Source organism: Penicillium odoratum (genome assembly GCF_028828045.1).
Source record: "Penicillium odoratum strain IBT 22623 chromosome Unknown utg000008l_segment0_segment0, whole genome shotgun sequence".
In the NCBI taxonomy this organism is placed as follows: domain Eukaryota; kingdom Fungi; phylum Ascomycota; class Eurotiomycetes; order Eurotiales; family Aspergillaceae; genus Penicillium; species Penicillium odoratum.
Genome location: NW_026643150.1, coordinates 1,850,718 through 1,867,167, shown reverse-complemented (window position 1 = coordinate 1,867,167; position 16,450 = coordinate 1,850,718). Strand labels below are relative to the sequence as shown.

The following is a 16,450-nucleotide window of genomic DNA, read 5'->3' as shown; positions in this document are numbered from 1 at the left end:
CTAGGGGACGTAACTGCAATGTTTAACTTTTTTTTAACAGTATCAGCTGCCCAAGAAATTCTATTAGAATCCACTTGGATTGCGCTATATTTACATTGCTAGCTATTACAACTAGAATTGGTTTGGGGTGAAAGGCTATGGGTAAACCGGTCGTATAGATACGGCAATAGAATACGTAGAACGATGACAAACTTATTCTGGGATTCCGTCCTTTGCATATCGTATCAAGATTTCTTGTCATATGCTTGCAGCCAGCTTGATTATTGCTGAAACAACTTTGTCCTTCTTCTTTCATGGATCTTACACAATAATCATACCGCCAATCACTTCGCTGTCACTTCTTCTACCGCTGCAAGTCAAACATTATCATAAATCACAATGCTTGATGTTGAGATTCAATTGCCTGATCTTGAACTACGTCGGACGCAGTCAGGATGGTCCAGCGCACAGCTCCTTTCCCCAAGTCGGGAGATTCTGTTTGTTTTCATGGTCTGCATGACTCAATTCTCGACTCAAATAGGACTCGGTTGCACCTTGTCTGCGTCGAAAATTATCGCAGACAGCTTCAACATCACTGACCCTGGAATCATGAGTTGGTTTATTGCCGGTTATTCGTTAACCGTCGGTACTTTCATCTTGTTTTTCGGAAGATGTGGCGATCTATTTGGCTATCATAACTTTTACATCATCGGCTTCTTCTGGACTGGCATATGGTCTATGGTCGCAGGATTGAGTGTCTATTCCGGCTCCGTGCTATTCATTTTTGCTCGCACCGTGCAGGGACTAGGCCCTGCTATGCTCTTACCAAATGGATTGGCCCTTCTGGGAGCCGCGTACAAACCTGGTAAAAAGAAGGACATGGTCTTCGCAATCTTTGGTGCCACTGCCCCCAATGGAGCTGTCATTGGCGCTGTCTTTGGCGCAATTTTTGGTCAACTCGCTTGGTGGCCTTGGATCTTCTGGTCTAATGCATTGGTCTGTTATGTGATGGCTATCTTGGGTTATTTTTTGATCCCACCTGTGTGTCATGTCACAAAGCCTGGAGTTGGGATGTGGGAATTGGTAGAAGAGCTAGATGTTTTCGGTGCCATCTTGGGAGTACTTGGTTTGGTCCTGGTGAACGTAGCGTGGAATGTGGCCCCAATCGTGGGATGGCAAATAACCTACGTCTATGTTTTATTAATTTTAGGTGCGATATTTTTGGGTATTTTCTTGATGTGGGAATTCCAAATAGCTCGAAAGCCTCTTATCCCAATTCATGCTTTGAGCATGGACGTTTCTTTTGTGCTTGGATGCATCGCATGCGGCTGGGCGAGCTTCGGAATTTGGGTTTACTATTTTTGGAAATTCCTGGAAGATATACGCAGGGACACACCTCTTATCGCGGCCGCGCAGTTTGTCGTCCCTGGGTTAGGTGGAATTGCCGCCTCTTGTACGACGGGCTACCTCATGAGTCGGATTCGACCTGGATGGATCATGCTTTTTGCTATGATTGCTTTTACGCTTGGAAACCTCCTCCTTGCTATAGCCCCTGCGCATCAAACCTATTGGGCGTTAACCTTCGTGTCTCTTTTAGTCACCCCGTGGGGTATGGACATGTCATTCCCTGCATCAACTGTGATGTTATCAAATTCGGTGGCGCGCAAGCACCAAGGCATGGCCGCTTCATTGGTCACGACTATTGTCAACTATAGTATATCCTTGGGTCTTGGCTTTGCAGGAACTGTGGAGGTCCATGTCAATAATGGGGGCGATACCCTACATCATGTACTGATTGGATACCGAGGTGCTTTGTATATGGGTATTGGTCTTGGTGGGTTGGGAATTGCTATTAGTTTGATCTATCTACTAAGAAGTGGTTTCAAAGATAAGATAATTGAGTGAGTTTTCTTGGCCCAAAATTTGAGTCATTAAAATTTGAACAATCTCACCCTTTTTCTCCTCAGGTCATCGGTGATATGCTGACTTCGGATCGGAGATTTCTTATATACCCAACATTTGAAGAACACGTGTAATATATAGATGCCCGTTTTCGCTTTCCTAGTGATATATACATAATGGATTTCTCAACACGACTTGCTCACGAAGATTTCCTCAAATGCCCATTAGACATATGGGAGACGTGAGATGAATATAAAGTAAACCAAGCGGCACTAGTGTGACGAAAGAATATATTATAATCAAGTGCAAGTTGATAGGAATAAACAAAACGGTGAACCGAACATTGTAAAACTTTCTATAAAGACAATCGAATAATACAGACAACAGGCCAAGAGTCAGAAGGGTAAAGACAAGATCTATGGGATGCCATAGGACTTTTGGTGATCGTGAGAAATCTCGTGAACGAATGGGATGGGATAGCTTGGGCCGTATGCCTCTCTGTGAAGGCGAAATATCTCATAAGCCTGAGCTTGAGCCTGAGTAGATATTTGAGAGCTTCTTCTTTCCATTACGGGAGATGTGGATGAATTGCTCCCGGGGCGAATACAGGAAGTATTCTCTGTGTCGTGTCATTGCTCATGCCATTTAGCGGGAAGTGAATGACGGGTGATTGGTTGACTGGGTGGTGGGTTCTTTGAGCCTTCCTCGATAGATTTTGCGTTCAGCGCAACTGCGCAGCGACGATGCGTCGCAACAATCACCACTCCGACGCCAAATATCCACCAAGCGAAAAGGATTGGCAATGCTCGGTAGGCTTGGCTTGCGCAGCCACGGCTCCAAATCTCCACCAGTAGCTGGTAGGTCTCGTGGGCTGGCAAGGCGTAACCCCAACGGTAGAATCCTGGGTTCAACTCGGCGTCAGTGCGCTTGCAACATTTGTCATTGCCCAAGTGAGAACAGAGAACGACAAGAAAGGTACATAAGTCGTTATAACGTCAAGGATGAGAAAGTTGATGTGCATATAAAGCCTGAAAACCATCCAAGTAAGGACGAATTGGTTACCGTCTACCATCCAGCTCTCTCTGTAAGCCCATATGTAACCTGTCGTACATAAGGAGCCAAGTAATGTGTATGCGGCAGACAATGATGCACGAAGCAAGCCATTCCATACAGGCGTCAATTGGATGTATAGTTGGAACTCGGACGAAATACCATTGATAGCCATCAGAAAAAGAACTGTTGGGTAATTGGCATGACCATTGTCACCGTGTTGTAGAGCACACGTGTACCCTGCGTGGTAGGTTGAATGTTGATCACTGTCGCTTCAATTGGGTCAAGAATAACTTGAGCCACAGCTGCGTTGCTGATATTTGCAGATAGGGCGACGGGATTACCGTTGCTTTGGTAGTACGCAGAACGGGCAGCGATGACAAGCTGCTGTAGGCTCGCTAGGATCACCGATTCAGATTCAGCTGAATAACGTGCTTCATTCCAAATATATCCAATTGCATCACTGCTTTTTTATTCCATAGCGGCAGTCTCATTGTCGAGAGCGGCGGAAAGGCGTACAGATGCGTTGGCGGTTGAGTAAATCGCAGCCCAGTAGTGCCCCTTGCACACTGCCTCCCGCACGTCATCAAATGCCAGATACTCGGTAGTAGTACGTTGATCAAGCGTTATGAATGCAGGATCATTTAGTGCTTTGTACGCCCCGATCAGTGACTGACCGACAGCCCCGCCATCATAGTCCACCAGTAGCACATGAAAATTATGCTCCCGACTGGATGCCTGAAACTGCGTGCCATACAGATAGGAAAGAGTTCCAAGAAAAAGAAGTTGCAACAGGATACAGCTACCAGCAACAGAAGTCAGAAACGGTGTTCTTATCTTCCTCCAGTGGAGTCGTGAGGTGGAAATGGTTCGACACTGAGGCCCGAAATAGGAACGGCCCGAGTTCCTACTGCACGCGTAGAAAACCGCAAACCAGGAGGAGCTCACGAGATTATGTTCTCACTGCTTAGGCTCTCAGCTTGTCATTCTTGGTCAGAGTTGCATTCGGAAACCAATTTACCTGGAACCTAGTACCGCGATCGATCGTGAAAGGGGCTTAGTCCAAGAAATGCAGTGAACTTCGCTCATTCGGATTCAAACTGCACGCTAAAGGCTCGGGTTGAGGCGATATGTGAAAGTGCGGAAATAAACGTTCTTTACTCGGGATGGTCAGAACTTAAATATTCACACCTTCAACAATTGGCAATTAATTCTTACCACCCTATTGCGGGTCCCGTTTTTATACGAATAGTCTTTTCAAAGCACATACGAGTCTATGATGGTCTTGGAAAGTAAAACGTAGTTCGCAGCTGTACGGTATTTGTCGGCTCTCCGCAATGATGACTTGCATTGGCCTCAAAAAGCATTGGACACATTCGGTATATATTGTCAGCCCAAACGGGTCAGTATTAACTACTAGTTAGTGAACATGCGAGTGTGTTAGTTTTTAGTAATTATTTTAGCCTTAGTCTCGAAAGTACGGAGGGCGGACAAGCTTGCGAGAACCATTACTAAGAAGGTAAATATCCTTCCGAAAGTGAAAGGCAATACCCGACTCGCTCAATTGTACGGGATCGCTACTATTGAATTACAAAACTGAGTGGGACACGGACTCGTTGTAGGGGCTATACCGCTGACTAAGCGGAAGCGAACGCGACTTTTTCACGGACTATTGTTCTTCCGTCTACAGTCACGGTCAGTCAGTGCACGATTAGATGGTCTTATTATGAAGTTTTAGATATACACTCATTGATCTCACCTTTGACAAGGTCTATCCCGGAACCCCATCAAATTGCACTTTACTCTAATAGGAGTGACGTCATAATATAGGAATCTACTCCTAATGGGATGGCACTGCCCGCGTGGCTCCACTATGACCACCACTAGTGTCTTGACGATGGCAACCCCGCAAAGTCTAACTCCTTTTCCGATCCTAAAGCCGATACCCTGACTCCCGAATGCTCTTCATTTTAGCTCTATATCGATCGATATGAGAATTTAAGGCCAGTGTTGCTTCGGACAGATTCAAGACAGTAGGGATTGATAGTCGAAGCCGACAGTCAGTTCACAGCCTCGGGCCTAAGATCTTTCCGGAGACTCAAGATGTCTCCTCAAACACCGGGCTCAAAGGAATTCGTGTGTAATCATTGCCAGGGATCTTTTCGTCGACGCGAGCATCTTGAGCGCCATGCTCGATGCCATCTTGGTCTGCGGCCGTTCAAATGTCATCGGTGTTTGAAAATATTCTCGCGAGGGTGAGAAATATCCATCTGCTTTACATATTTTATTGATTGAGACTGCGTTTGGCGTTCGGCTTCTTCGTGGCTGACATATTGGGCTCCTAGGGACACTTTGAAACGACATATGGCAACTCATGGCCAAGAATCAGTACAGTCTCGTGATATATCCGTGGCTCCAGGTAGTTCAAGGGTCGCACAGGCATGTACCAACTGCACAAGGTCAAAAAAGCGATGCGATCGAGCTTTGCCCTGTGATCGCTGTCGACGAAAAAACTTGAACTGCCACTTGGCGGAGCCTCCGCGCATTATTGAAAGGCGCGAGATAGAAGGTCCATTTTCCGAAGTTGCGGATACGAGGAAAGAACAATGGGACAATCAGGCATTGCAGCATACAATGATCCCCTCTACTTTATTACCCGTGCCCCAAAGATCAATGCAAGGTTTGTCTAATGGGAACCATGATCCTTTTGGAGAGCAAGCAACCAAATCACCTATGTGCCAAACCATTCAGAGGGATTCGCAAAATCCCATGATGATTACAGGTGATATATCTGAACATACCTTTGCCGGTAATTTGATGAGTTTGGATACTCTGTCCTCGCGAGCGATGAATCAAGCTCCTGAAACAGATGACCTGGCCAATTACAGTTTCTGGCCATTATCTCTCTGGCCGTTCCTTGATATGAGCGATACTGGGTCGTTTTCGGTATCATCAAATCCGCCTTGGATAGCTGAAAGCACATTATTAAATCAGGAAAATGAGCTCAGCACTCATGCATTTTGCCAACACCAGAAACGATTCGCAATACGCCTTCAAGATTGCCGTACTCTCACCTATCTGGCACTCAAGGAGACGCTAGTCGGCAAAATCTTTCGAAGAACTATCATGGAAGTAGAACGACAAGCCCCATTGTATCAGAGGAGAGCCAAGATAGGGAACAAACCTCGAATTGGTCGCACATTGATCGTAGCCAATTTGTTGAACAAAACTCATATTCGCCTTCATCCTTGGATAAACTTCGGTTTCCAGAAGTTTTGCCCGAAGAACGTGATCTGATCATCTCTGAGGATTCATGCCATGTTCCACAAATTCATACAGAAGCATATCAAAAAATTGTGGCATTCTATTCAGAACAGTGGCAGCTCAATGCCCCTCCTCCTTTTCCAAGATCTGAAGTAATAAATGCGTTCATGCAATTGTACTTCGAGAATTTTCACCCTGGAATTCCGTTGATTCATGTCCCTACATTTGAACCTTGTTCAGATCGCTGGGTCCTCCTCTTAGCCACAGCCGCTATTGGTTGCCAATACTCTGCCATCAAAAACAGGGTAGGGTTTGCTGAGGCGCTGCATGAACTTCTCCATCGAGCAATACAATGTCAGGTATGCTGACTCGCGTTGTCGCTTCGTACATACTACATGGGGAAAAATTCTGACATTTATAGCTCACCCCCGATACCTCCCTTCGAAAGAATCTCCCATTTGCTCAGGCCATTCTCCTTGACAATTTTTCTATGATGTTTGGCGGTGCAAGGGAATCATTATTAAATTTACAACATAAAAGAAACACTCTAATCACAATATGCCGCCCATTTCTTGCCGCGCAGAGTTTCATGTTCAGTGACCTTCAGACTCAGTCGATGATTAGGACAGAAGAAAGTTGGATTCACTGGGTCATGGGTGAATCTTGGAGGAGAGTACTGTATTTTGCCTGGTGTGAGTTGAAATATTTTCACGTTGATGCCGTCTGCTAACCCACGTTTTTGTTATTTTCTTTCAATCCAGTCATGGAATGTCTTCAATGGATCCTTTTTGACCTTCCACCTCTTCTTTCGTCATCTGAGCTATATCAAAATCTTCCATCAGATGACCTGTTTTGGCAATGCTCTAACGTTATAGAGTGGGAAAGGCTACGTCAATCGTCTGCAGGTAAATAATTTTTCGACGTGTCAACGAATATTGTACTAAGAGGCAAGAAAGGTTTAGGGAATCCTCCCAGCATTAGGCGCGTCTTCAGTTTTCAGAAACTACCGAAGGATACCTTAAAAAGATGTGGGAATGCTGCACGTCTTATAATCATGGTATCATTGTATGTCGAAGAAAGGAAATCTCTTCAGTCGTTGAATTCCTGGGTATACCAGCAAGCGCTTGATGAAACCGTCGGCCAACAATCACCATTTTCAGGTCAGCCTTCCTTGCAACGCATCCATAGACCAACAGATATGCAAGCGTCATTCGATTTGGAATATGAATATTTGCTTGACACCCGCGAATCAGACATGCATGGTAACTTGAAGAAATTTTATCACTTGCTTATTATTCTCCGGCATGTCCCTCTCAGACTATTGTATGTCTCCTCTGGTTGGTCGACGTTACAGGAAGACCTGAAAATTGCCGAGAAAGAGATGTTGGATTGTCTACATGCCGATGAAGAGAGGACACGCCGAATTCTGATGCATGCCGCAACCCTGTTCCGTAGCATTCGGAGCCAAGACTTCATGTCTGGTCATGACCCACTCTTTTTGCTGATAGCGACCTTATTTCTTTGGTCATACACCAGGCAAATAATTCGAAGTTATCCCCATGATCACTACACGAATGCATATTTGACTGCCCAGCCAATTCGAATCGACCAGGATCCTAAAAACTCTGCACTTGATTCTTGGATAAAATCAGGTGGAGCGATCCAGATACACATTACAGGGATCGGCGTTTTGAACAGGCCTGACAGTTCCAATCGGATTCTAAAGGAGGCAATCAGGGTATTGACTCGCGAGAACTCGTGGATGAAAATGAGTCAGGTTATTGCACGGGCACTCCAGCAAGTACTGGTTGGAAAGTCTCCTTCTTTTGAAGTTTCGTCCTAATATTCAGTCCTTGGCTTATGCATCGGTCTTTGCAAACCCAGTTTCTCGATTCCTGTTGGGACAACTCTACTTCAAAAGAACTCCATAAAAACAAAAATAAGGCGACCAGTCATTTAGCTACCATTTATATATCCCAATCCTATAGGGAGGGCATGTTTATAAACGGGCCTGGGACTTTTTCCGTCCGACGTAATGACTCACTTCCTGCTCTGAATTACCCTGATATCACAACACATACTAGTATTTCAAGCCCATAACGCTGGAGTACCAGTCTCTGCCATTTGAGCCATGGCTATCTCATCGGCATGGCTTCACAGTAGATTGTGTCTGGTATTCGATACTCCCATGAAGCCAAAAAGCTCACTTTTATCGATGGTATAGATCGTCTAAGGTGGAAACAAAAATATTGATTGGTATAACATTCGAGGACCTCACGTCACTCAGTTGTAAGAACCTTTTCTGGTAATCCTATTCAAATTATTTCTCCCCGGGTATGCCTTCGTGCATAAAGAAATTCGAAGCAAAAGGAAAAGGACCCATTTGCACTAGCTGTCCTGCTTCGAACTCGGCGAGTCTGGCAAAAAGCAATGTTGCGGTACGAGGCTGGTGCAGGTCAGGAACAAAGCCGCACCATCGGAATGAATTCCCGGGTGTCTACACGGAGAGTGAATTTGCTTGAAAATCAAATTGTTCTTCCCATTGTATATATAGCCTCGTGTATTCCATCTGAAATAACAATCAATCTTCCTTTGGATAACAACAGACAGAAAAAGGAGCTTTGGGTATACTTTTTCACTAATTATGCTGGCGTGACTCCGACGGCGCTGTTGTGAATATCGGCCATGATATAGCTTACAGTTAGAGCTAGAAAAAGAACAAAATTGACAAAATTTAGTCGACTGGCAGCGCAACTGTTCGATCCTTATACTGTTAGCTACGAAAAGAATCCCTCCATTCATCTTTTTGTCCTCCCAAGCATCCTTCTGGACAGATTCGTTTGGTAGGATTTAAGAAAATTTATGAGTATGTCATGAAGAAGCTGAACAAAGGCAAAGCTTCCTAGAGTAGATACCTGCTTTCTCACTCATTACATCGAGGACGTATCATTTATGCCATAAGCTGCTTAAGATGCTGCCTTGGAGTGACCTTTGTTTGTTTTGACTGATTGTAAAGTTATTTGGTCCATGACCTGACAGAACCGAGTACATCGGACGATCCCCTAGAAGCCCCCGTCGGGAAGGCCGATCCCCCGCTTTCCCCGCCACCACACCGCGCACTTACCCACTTAGTCCCATGAATAAGTAGCCTGTGCCTAGTGAATTTGCGGGCCCGATGTTTCCGAGAATACTACTCCGCCAGTAATTCCGAGTAACCGAGCTTTTGTCGTCGCATTTTGCCTTCACGTATGCCCACTTGAAGATTCCTTCGTCGTAAAACATTCGGCGGGCTCATTTGTTGCCACCCTATGGGTAAGCTCTCGCGTCGTAAGCTTATCTCCGGCGGGGAAGTCAGAAAACGAGAGTGATGGCATTTTCGGGGTAGTGCAACCGTCGCACTGTCACAAGCTGGATGGACCCAGGGAGATATCCCCCGCTTACGAAGACACTTCCTCATAATAAATTAAATATTATATATACGCTTGATTACCATTCAAATTCTCGTCTAACCCTATTTTTCTATAAGTATCAGTCGACCTCGATTTCCAAGCCCCATTCATCAGGATGCCTTCCCCGACAGATAACGTAGCAGTCAATGTTCCAGACGTAATTATTTTCTATCGCTTGCCTTGACGTAAAAAGTGAACTGACAAATTTTGTTGCAGCCAGAGCATCTTCCTGACAAAGTCGGAGGACCTAAAACCACAGGAATGATCGGTCGCACATTCGAGTATCAATACCCAACCGGGCCACAGTACCGCATTAGTTTCAGCAAGGGACTGGTATACTTTACGGTCCCTACCCTCTCGGATGGAACCACGGTGCTCGCGCTTCCCTACCAACAGCGGGAGGTCCGTCCTAATCTGTTTTTGGTGCATTGGATTGGACCTGGAAGACAGGGACATGTAGCCCTGGTATTTGACATGGAGCAAAAGAAGGTTGACTGTGCAGCATTAATGCCTGCCGGGCTATACGAGCTATTCGATCGTGCTGTATTTAAAGAGGTCTATGAGAATGGGGACTCAGCGTTGTACTTACCATACGAGTGAGCAAAGGGATAAAGAGAGCCATATGCAAATTGAGAAGTACCAAAGTAGCTTTCCTAGAAACATGTTTCAAAAAGTTTCTCATCATAGAATATGAAATGGATAGATAGATTATGTTGACTTTAGAAGTCACGTGGAAAGGGCCATTTTGGGCACGAGCTAATCCATGGGAGAGGATGTGATGCATTGCATAACTACATAACCTCGACAACATGCATCCAATTCAAGTTTGACCATGCGTGCCATTCAGATCTGGTTAGCGTAAAGACTCCAGATACCGAGGGGTTTTAGAGTCACCAACGATTTATATAGTTGCTAATTTTTGTATGCTTGCAGGGATTCCAAGGCTAAAGTTGAGGCAGACAAAACCCTCCAGCTTGTTCTTGATGGGGTTCGACCAGTGGGCGCCAAAATATTTAGAAGGCGCAATCAATCCAAACTGACCCGGAAGAGCTCACGTTTCTGATTGTATCCTAGGCTTGGGCGGGAAGTCCAGCAGTAGTATGTGAGAGAGTCAAATCAATGATGCTTAGGATAATCGACAGGTATTGAAGATCGCTACCGTCACTACTATAATAACAGACTTAGCTTGCGTATATACTTGCATAAATGACATCATAACAGGCCCGTTTATGACACTGTATCACGAATAATACGGGAATGTTTATATTCCTGGGCTATCCTGAATGAAGTTCCGTGTGAATTGTTAGTTGGATTAGAGGAAATGAATACGGGTGGCGATGCCGGTTTCTGGAAGTACTGTTGCAATTGAGGTTGAAGTCGGCAATGTGTTGCACACAAGCCATTTAAGCTATGAATAAAGAGTATGAAAGAAAAATATATTATGTGAGTAAAGATTCTTACCTAAGCCTCTCCGAGGTTCAGCCTTAGATAACTACTGTATTCTATACTAATTGATAACACCTTTCAGGACCCGTGGGCTAACTTATAGGGAAGTAAAGTGTATAGTTCGCTAAAAAGTGTGTTGCATTAAGTACATGCAGCATAGTTCAAGTGCAGACGACGGATTATGAATATCATTTCACAATGGCCAACAAAATCAAACACAAGGAATGATAAGACAAGAGCTATTCTCGCCACTATTGAGACAATGAATAACGTGAGTGCCGGTGTTTTTGCCTTCCAGAGGTTGGACACCAGGGATTGGAAAGGGAAGCACAGGTTTCCCGGACACTGAAAATTCCATAATATCACCTTTCTGTGATCCAATTAGCTTCTTTGTAACTAGGCATGATCTGTTTCCTGGACTCCGTTACTTACCTGCCAGTACATGCCGTAGGGACGCAGTGGTATCTCCACTACTCGGACCTCTCCCTTCACCAACGGGACCTTTTCCTTGTGCTCATAAAGTGGCTCGAAAGAGGTAGAGAGTGGACTCTTCTGATGTCCGTGGCTCACTCGCAGCTGGCCCATAGGTCCCCAGTGGAGGAGCATACCAACTCCTTGAAGCAAAATCTGCCAATCATGCAACAATTTCAACAGCCTTAGTACCACCGCGTTGTTAGGCCGGATAGTTAAAACACCCTGCTTAAAAAGAGACTTTCCCCGGAGACAACACACTTGAACGAACAGATCCATATCTGTATCCAACTCACAGGATACTGCAAGACGATGAACAAAATAACCCGTAGTCTCCATATCTTCTGGTATGCGATACCGAAAAATTGCCTTTCCACTCCTAGAGTCGTACGTCACAGAGCAAGGTCCCTGGTCCTGTAGCGACGGGCCCATCTGCTGGTTAGAAGTCAAGTAAAGCTTCTTGTATTTGGTTCGAGCCAGTGGCCACTCCCGTTCTGACCTGTTTACTGTATCTTCCAAGCCTGATAGCCCAAAATTCAAGATACTAAGACGTACTCTCGGTGTCGTCTTCCAGCCATTATCCTTCTTTCCCTTCAGGAAGTAGTCAAAAAAGCGCTTTAGGTCACGACAGCTAGAATCAGCATAATAGTCCGGCCATTCCTGGCAGTTATGCACGCGAAGCCACTTCGGGACTGAATCAGGGATGGCTCGGTAAGCTCGCAATGTTCCCGAAGTACGAATTGGATTTGTCCACGAGGCTACCACGTATGTAGGAATATTGATCTGATCACACTTCGAGTGTTTGTCTTCCCAATACTCATTCCAGAGAGGATATATCTTAACCGCACCAGAAAGGTCTTCAAGCTTGCCGTAGCTACTGAGGGTGTCTATTTTCCCTCAATTATTAAAAGGCTCTGAAAGCAAGAAAATGAAATTGAGGGGACGTTTTTACCTGCGATAGAATCGTGAAAATTGGTAAATGGAATCCCCCCTTGGCAGATATTGTCGCGATATATGTCTTGCATCCCTTTCCTACATCGAAAGATGGTGAGTTATTTTCGGGGGTCATTTTCCGGATACAAAGTCAAAGAAGAGGGGACGGAGGAAAACACTTCAGCATCATGATACGTACCAAGGGGCGAGAGCTTCCAAGCCTTCGGGCCGCAAACTTCCTATTTTCCATTGTGACATGGCCAGCCAGCTGTTTCCAGTGAGTCCAACTCTCCCATTGCACCAGGGTTGCCGAGATAGCCAGGTCACAAACTCTGCCCCGTCTTGGGCTTCTTGGTGACCCATCATCAAAAGGTCACCCTCGGAGGTATAAGCTCCTCGAGTATCAACGTTGAAAATCGCGTATCCTGCAGCGCACCAAAATCCAGGGTCTGGGCCTTCCCATTTCTGAAGACCAGACAGCCAATGCTTCGGGACGCTTGCTCGGAAAGGGAAGTCATCCAGCACAGTGGTTCCCAGCTATTTTCCATACGGACTCCTAACATCAACCAATTTGAGTGAAATCCACTTATTGGCTAGGTTCCTCTTGCTGGACTTCCCAGCCAGAGCGACTTTATGTGAATAAGTAACTTACCAGGCAACTAGGGCAGGAATCTTCTCGTTCTCATTGACGAGTGCTTCTAGGTCCTCAAAGCCACTCGGCAGAAATATGTCATAAAAAGGTGTAGTGCCATCGGATAAAACCATAGACTGGCTCTCGTGCATCACAAGATCAACTGGCAAAGCCTTTGCGCCCTTTTGAATTTGCTGACCGGCCTTAAACGCGTTGACTCGTTGTCGAAAGCCCGGAAAGCGTGCCTTGGGATCCTCCGGGGACAGCGCGGGACGAAATTGAATGAAAGTTTCAGCCTTCGTTTTGGTATCCATGCATTTTTCCCTGAAGTATGTGTGCCGGTGATCATCAGACATGTTTGGCCTTAGCGGTGTGTGTTCGTGGCTAAAGAGATAGGAGATAAGAACGCAATATGCAAACAACGCAGACAATTCAAAGCAGGGAGTATGTTTCCTAGTTGTATACAATGCACACTGTGGTTGCAGCATTTGGTAGCTTACTATGTCTCGAAGTGCGCTTCTCGGTTGCGGAGCATTGGTGGAGCCGACGGGGAATGTCAGTACGAAATCCGGTGGGGCCGCGCGCGGGGCTTTTTCAAGGTTACGGGATAGCGGGGGCCCGACGTCGGGGTACTTCCGAAGGACGAGCTATTGCAACAATTCGAGCGAGCTCGATTTTGGGAGGAGAAGCTTACCATTTGATGGTATACATAAGTTGAATTGAGGGCACCGTTTGACTTGAGCCTCAAGTCCGTTGACCCTTTACTTTTTCTTTCTTTGAGATACCTGCCAAGGTTATATTGCATTGCCCCTTGCGCGAGAAGTCCACAAGACTTCAGGAAGCGGAAAACTTTCGCAGAGGAGGTGACGCTTGTTTCCGCCTGTCATGTCTGATAAGTTCAATGTTGCTGTTCTCGGTCCGAAGGGACAGTGTGGACAATGTGTTGTCGATGAGCTGTTGTCCCGGGGACACAGCGTTGTGGGCGTATCTCGCTCTCCACCCAGCAAATGGCCGAAAGCTGGAAACTACAGTGCTATTACATGTGACTTTAGCGATATAAGAGGTCTCAGTACCATTCTTTCAGAGGGGGGCTTTGACGCAGTTGTATCCGCCTTTGCTCCACCACTGGGCGACATGAAAGCTGTTTACAGGCTGGGGGTAGAGGGCCACGGCAACATCAAAATGGCAATCCTGAGATCTACTTATCGGGGTCCATTCATCATCATTGGTAATATCTTCATTCCGAAATATGACGTTGTTGTTCCAATGATTGGAAATATATACTAAATTCAACCCTTCATTCTGCAGGTGGTGCGGGCTCCCTATACTACAAAAAAGGAGTGCAATTGTGCGACGATGATGGCTTTGCATTTAGCCATTGGTTAGTTCTAGCCAACACTATTACCTTTCAAGCGTGAAAGACTAACAAACTACAGGTACGCATGGCCTGATGTACACCTTGATTACATGTCAACTCGCATGTCTGATCATGGGCAGCGAGGGCTAGGTGTATTCTTACGGCTTTTCAAATGGGCAAGAGGGAATATTGAAACCCCCGGCTGTAAGCAGGCTTGCAGACACTTCACTTCTTGACACGGACTGATATGGTTGCTTGTTTACCAGGGTTTTCGTGGTTATTCAGACCCTGTGCGAATATGTTTATGCGGTCGGCTAAGAAAACACTGACTAGCCCAGACGCTGTTGGATTGATTTTATGTTCTCGTGCTGCTCTGACCATGTGGGAAGGTGTGCAAGATACCCCATGGAGCTTCCTTTCACCTCCATGGCAATTGCGTGACAAGGGTAAGGCAGATCATGGTGTTTATTAGCAAATCAGATCTTGAAGCTGATTATATGGCTATAATAGGGATCCGAACTGGAAAGTATGAGGTGTATGTGGATGATTCTGCTGGCTCTGCCGAGATAGGCATTGATGAAGGCGTGTACAATGAGGATATGGCGGTTGCCATTGTTGATGAAATTGAACACAACAAGCTGAATCACAAGCATTGGACATGCACAGGACCGGTTGGATTGAAGGAATGGTAGATGCAGAAGTGACAGTGATGAGGTTAAAGTTACATCGAAATATGTGTCTAAATAGCGTCTTGTGGGTTGAGTGTGTTTGTTGAGCACACTTTCACTGGTTATTGGAATATATATGAGCTCTTCTATCTAATGAAAAGTCTCTCCGTGAAGTGAAAAGTATATCGTCTGTATTTTTGGCACTCTAGTTTAGCAGCCCGCGCTACGAGGGCTGTTGAAGCGTAGGGTTTGTAAGCGGCGCAAACAACGGAAGATAGGGAGCTCTCTCCTCATGCGAAGTCTGGAACTCAAATACATTTTGAAAAACAGAAATCAACTTAGCCATCTGGGCGATAATTTGGTGCTGAGAATTATGGAATTTACACTGTATGGAACAGGTGATGGTGCCGTATGATTAAACAGTAGGCATTGAGTAGTAACTGTAGCGATCTTTGATACCTGTCGATTAGCCTGATGATCATTGGTTTGAATCTCAAACATACCACTGCTGGAATTGCCGCCCAAGCCTAGGACAAAATCAGAAACGTGAGCTCTCCAGGAACAGTTTACATAAAATGCGCCTACAGAATGCTAGCTCTTGTCGGGTCCCATCCGACCGTTTGGCCCGCCCGACCGTGAAATACTTTACTAGCAGTAATTTAATACAAGGTATTACCCACAACCCCTATTCTATACCTGATATTTTCCTCTCACAATACCGCCATCACCTACGGATATGCCTTACGATATTGCTACAAATGCTTCGGTCCTGATATTACGTGCTGTCTCTAGACAGACATTTGCTGAGATCGCTGCTAGCCCTGGCATATCACAGTCTCAGGTTAACCAGATTTACGCAAAGGCAATTGAACGTGGGTTTCAAGAAAATCAACGCCCAATTCGTATCAAAGATGCTTATGTTTCTGATGCACCACGATCCGAACAACCTAAAAAGGAATCTACTATGAATCAAGATGTTATTATATCTAAGGTTCACGTTAATCGCTATGGCCGAAAGAAGTCAAGTACTGATCTTGCTGGGGAATTTAGTGTGTTTGTGATCGAAATATCGGCAACAATAAGTCGGCGGATCTTAAGAAATCTTGGATTTCGGAAGACGAAGCCAACTCGGAGGCCTGGATCACCGAAGATGAGAGCTGATCCAAATGTAAGCATTTTGGATGGAAAGGATTCTGAAGATAGAAGCATGAGAATCACAGTTTGAAAGACATGGTGCAAACATCTTTAGTTTGATGGGTATTGTACCTACAAAGACGTTTATTACCGTAACACCTGCTCG

General features: G+C 45.4%; 6 protein-coding genes across 6 annotated transcripts; 4 read left to right on the top strand and 2 right to left on the bottom strand.

The window, feature by feature from the left end:
- Positions 1 to 378: 378 nt before the first annotated feature.
- Positions 379 to 1,884, top strand: N7520_010908 (MFS transporter; the record flags this gene model as incomplete). The annotated part of the gene is made up of 1 exon (XM_057144841.1): positions 379 to 1,884. The coding sequence occupies one exon, from the start codon at positions 379 to 381 to the stop codon at positions 1,882 to 1,884; it is 1,506 nt and encodes a 501-aa protein (XP_056990595.1).
- Positions 1,885 to 9,759: 7,875 nt separating this feature from the next.
- N7520_010907 (uncharacterized protein) lies at positions 9,760 to 10,244 on the top strand (the record flags this gene model as incomplete). The annotated part of the gene is made up of 2 exons (XM_057144840.1): positions 9,760 to 9,801; positions 9,861 to 10,244. The coding sequence occupies 2 exons, from the start codon at positions 9,760 to 9,762 to the stop codon at positions 10,242 to 10,244; spliced, it is 426 nt and encodes a 141-aa protein (XP_056990594.1).
- A 1,057-nt stretch (positions 10,245 to 11,301) lies between these two features.
- On the bottom strand, positions 11,302 to 12,857 carry N7520_010906 (uncharacterized protein; the record flags this gene model as incomplete). The annotated part of the gene is made up of 3 exons (XM_057144839.1): positions 11,302 to 11,460; positions 11,523 to 12,435; positions 12,694 to 12,857. 3 exons carry the CDS (start codon positions 12,855 to 12,857, stop codon positions 11,302 to 11,304), a joined length of 1,236 nt encoding a protein of 411 aa, XP_056990593.1.
- Positions 12,858 to 13,080: 223 nt separating this feature from the next.
- On the bottom strand, positions 13,081 to 13,481 carry N7520_010905 (uncharacterized protein; the record flags this gene model as incomplete). Its single annotated transcript, XM_057144838.1, has 2 exons — positions 13,081 to 13,123; positions 13,147 to 13,481. 2 exons carry the CDS (start codon positions 13,479 to 13,481, stop codon positions 13,081 to 13,083), a joined length of 378 nt encoding a protein of 125 aa, XP_056990592.1.
- Positions 13,482 to 14,010: 529 nt separating this feature from the next.
- On the top strand, positions 14,011 to 15,174 carry N7520_010904 (NAD(P)-dependent oxidoreductase; the record flags this gene model as incomplete). Its single annotated transcript, XM_057144837.1, has 5 exons — positions 14,011 to 14,353; positions 14,434 to 14,506; positions 14,562 to 14,686; positions 14,821 to 14,928; positions 14,993 to 15,174. The coding sequence occupies 5 exons, from the start codon at positions 14,011 to 14,013 to the stop codon at positions 15,172 to 15,174; spliced, it is 831 nt and encodes a 276-aa protein (XP_056990591.1).
- Positions 15,175 to 15,886: 712 nt separating this feature from the next.
- On the top strand, positions 15,887 to 16,311 carry N7520_010903 (uncharacterized protein; the record flags this gene model as incomplete). The annotated part of the gene is made up of 2 exons (XM_057144836.1): positions 15,887 to 16,141; positions 16,201 to 16,311. The coding sequence occupies 2 exons, from the start codon at positions 15,887 to 15,889 to the stop codon at positions 16,309 to 16,311; spliced, it is 366 nt and encodes a 121-aa protein (XP_056990590.1).
- Between the last annotated feature and the right edge of the window lie 139 nt (positions 16,312 to 16,450).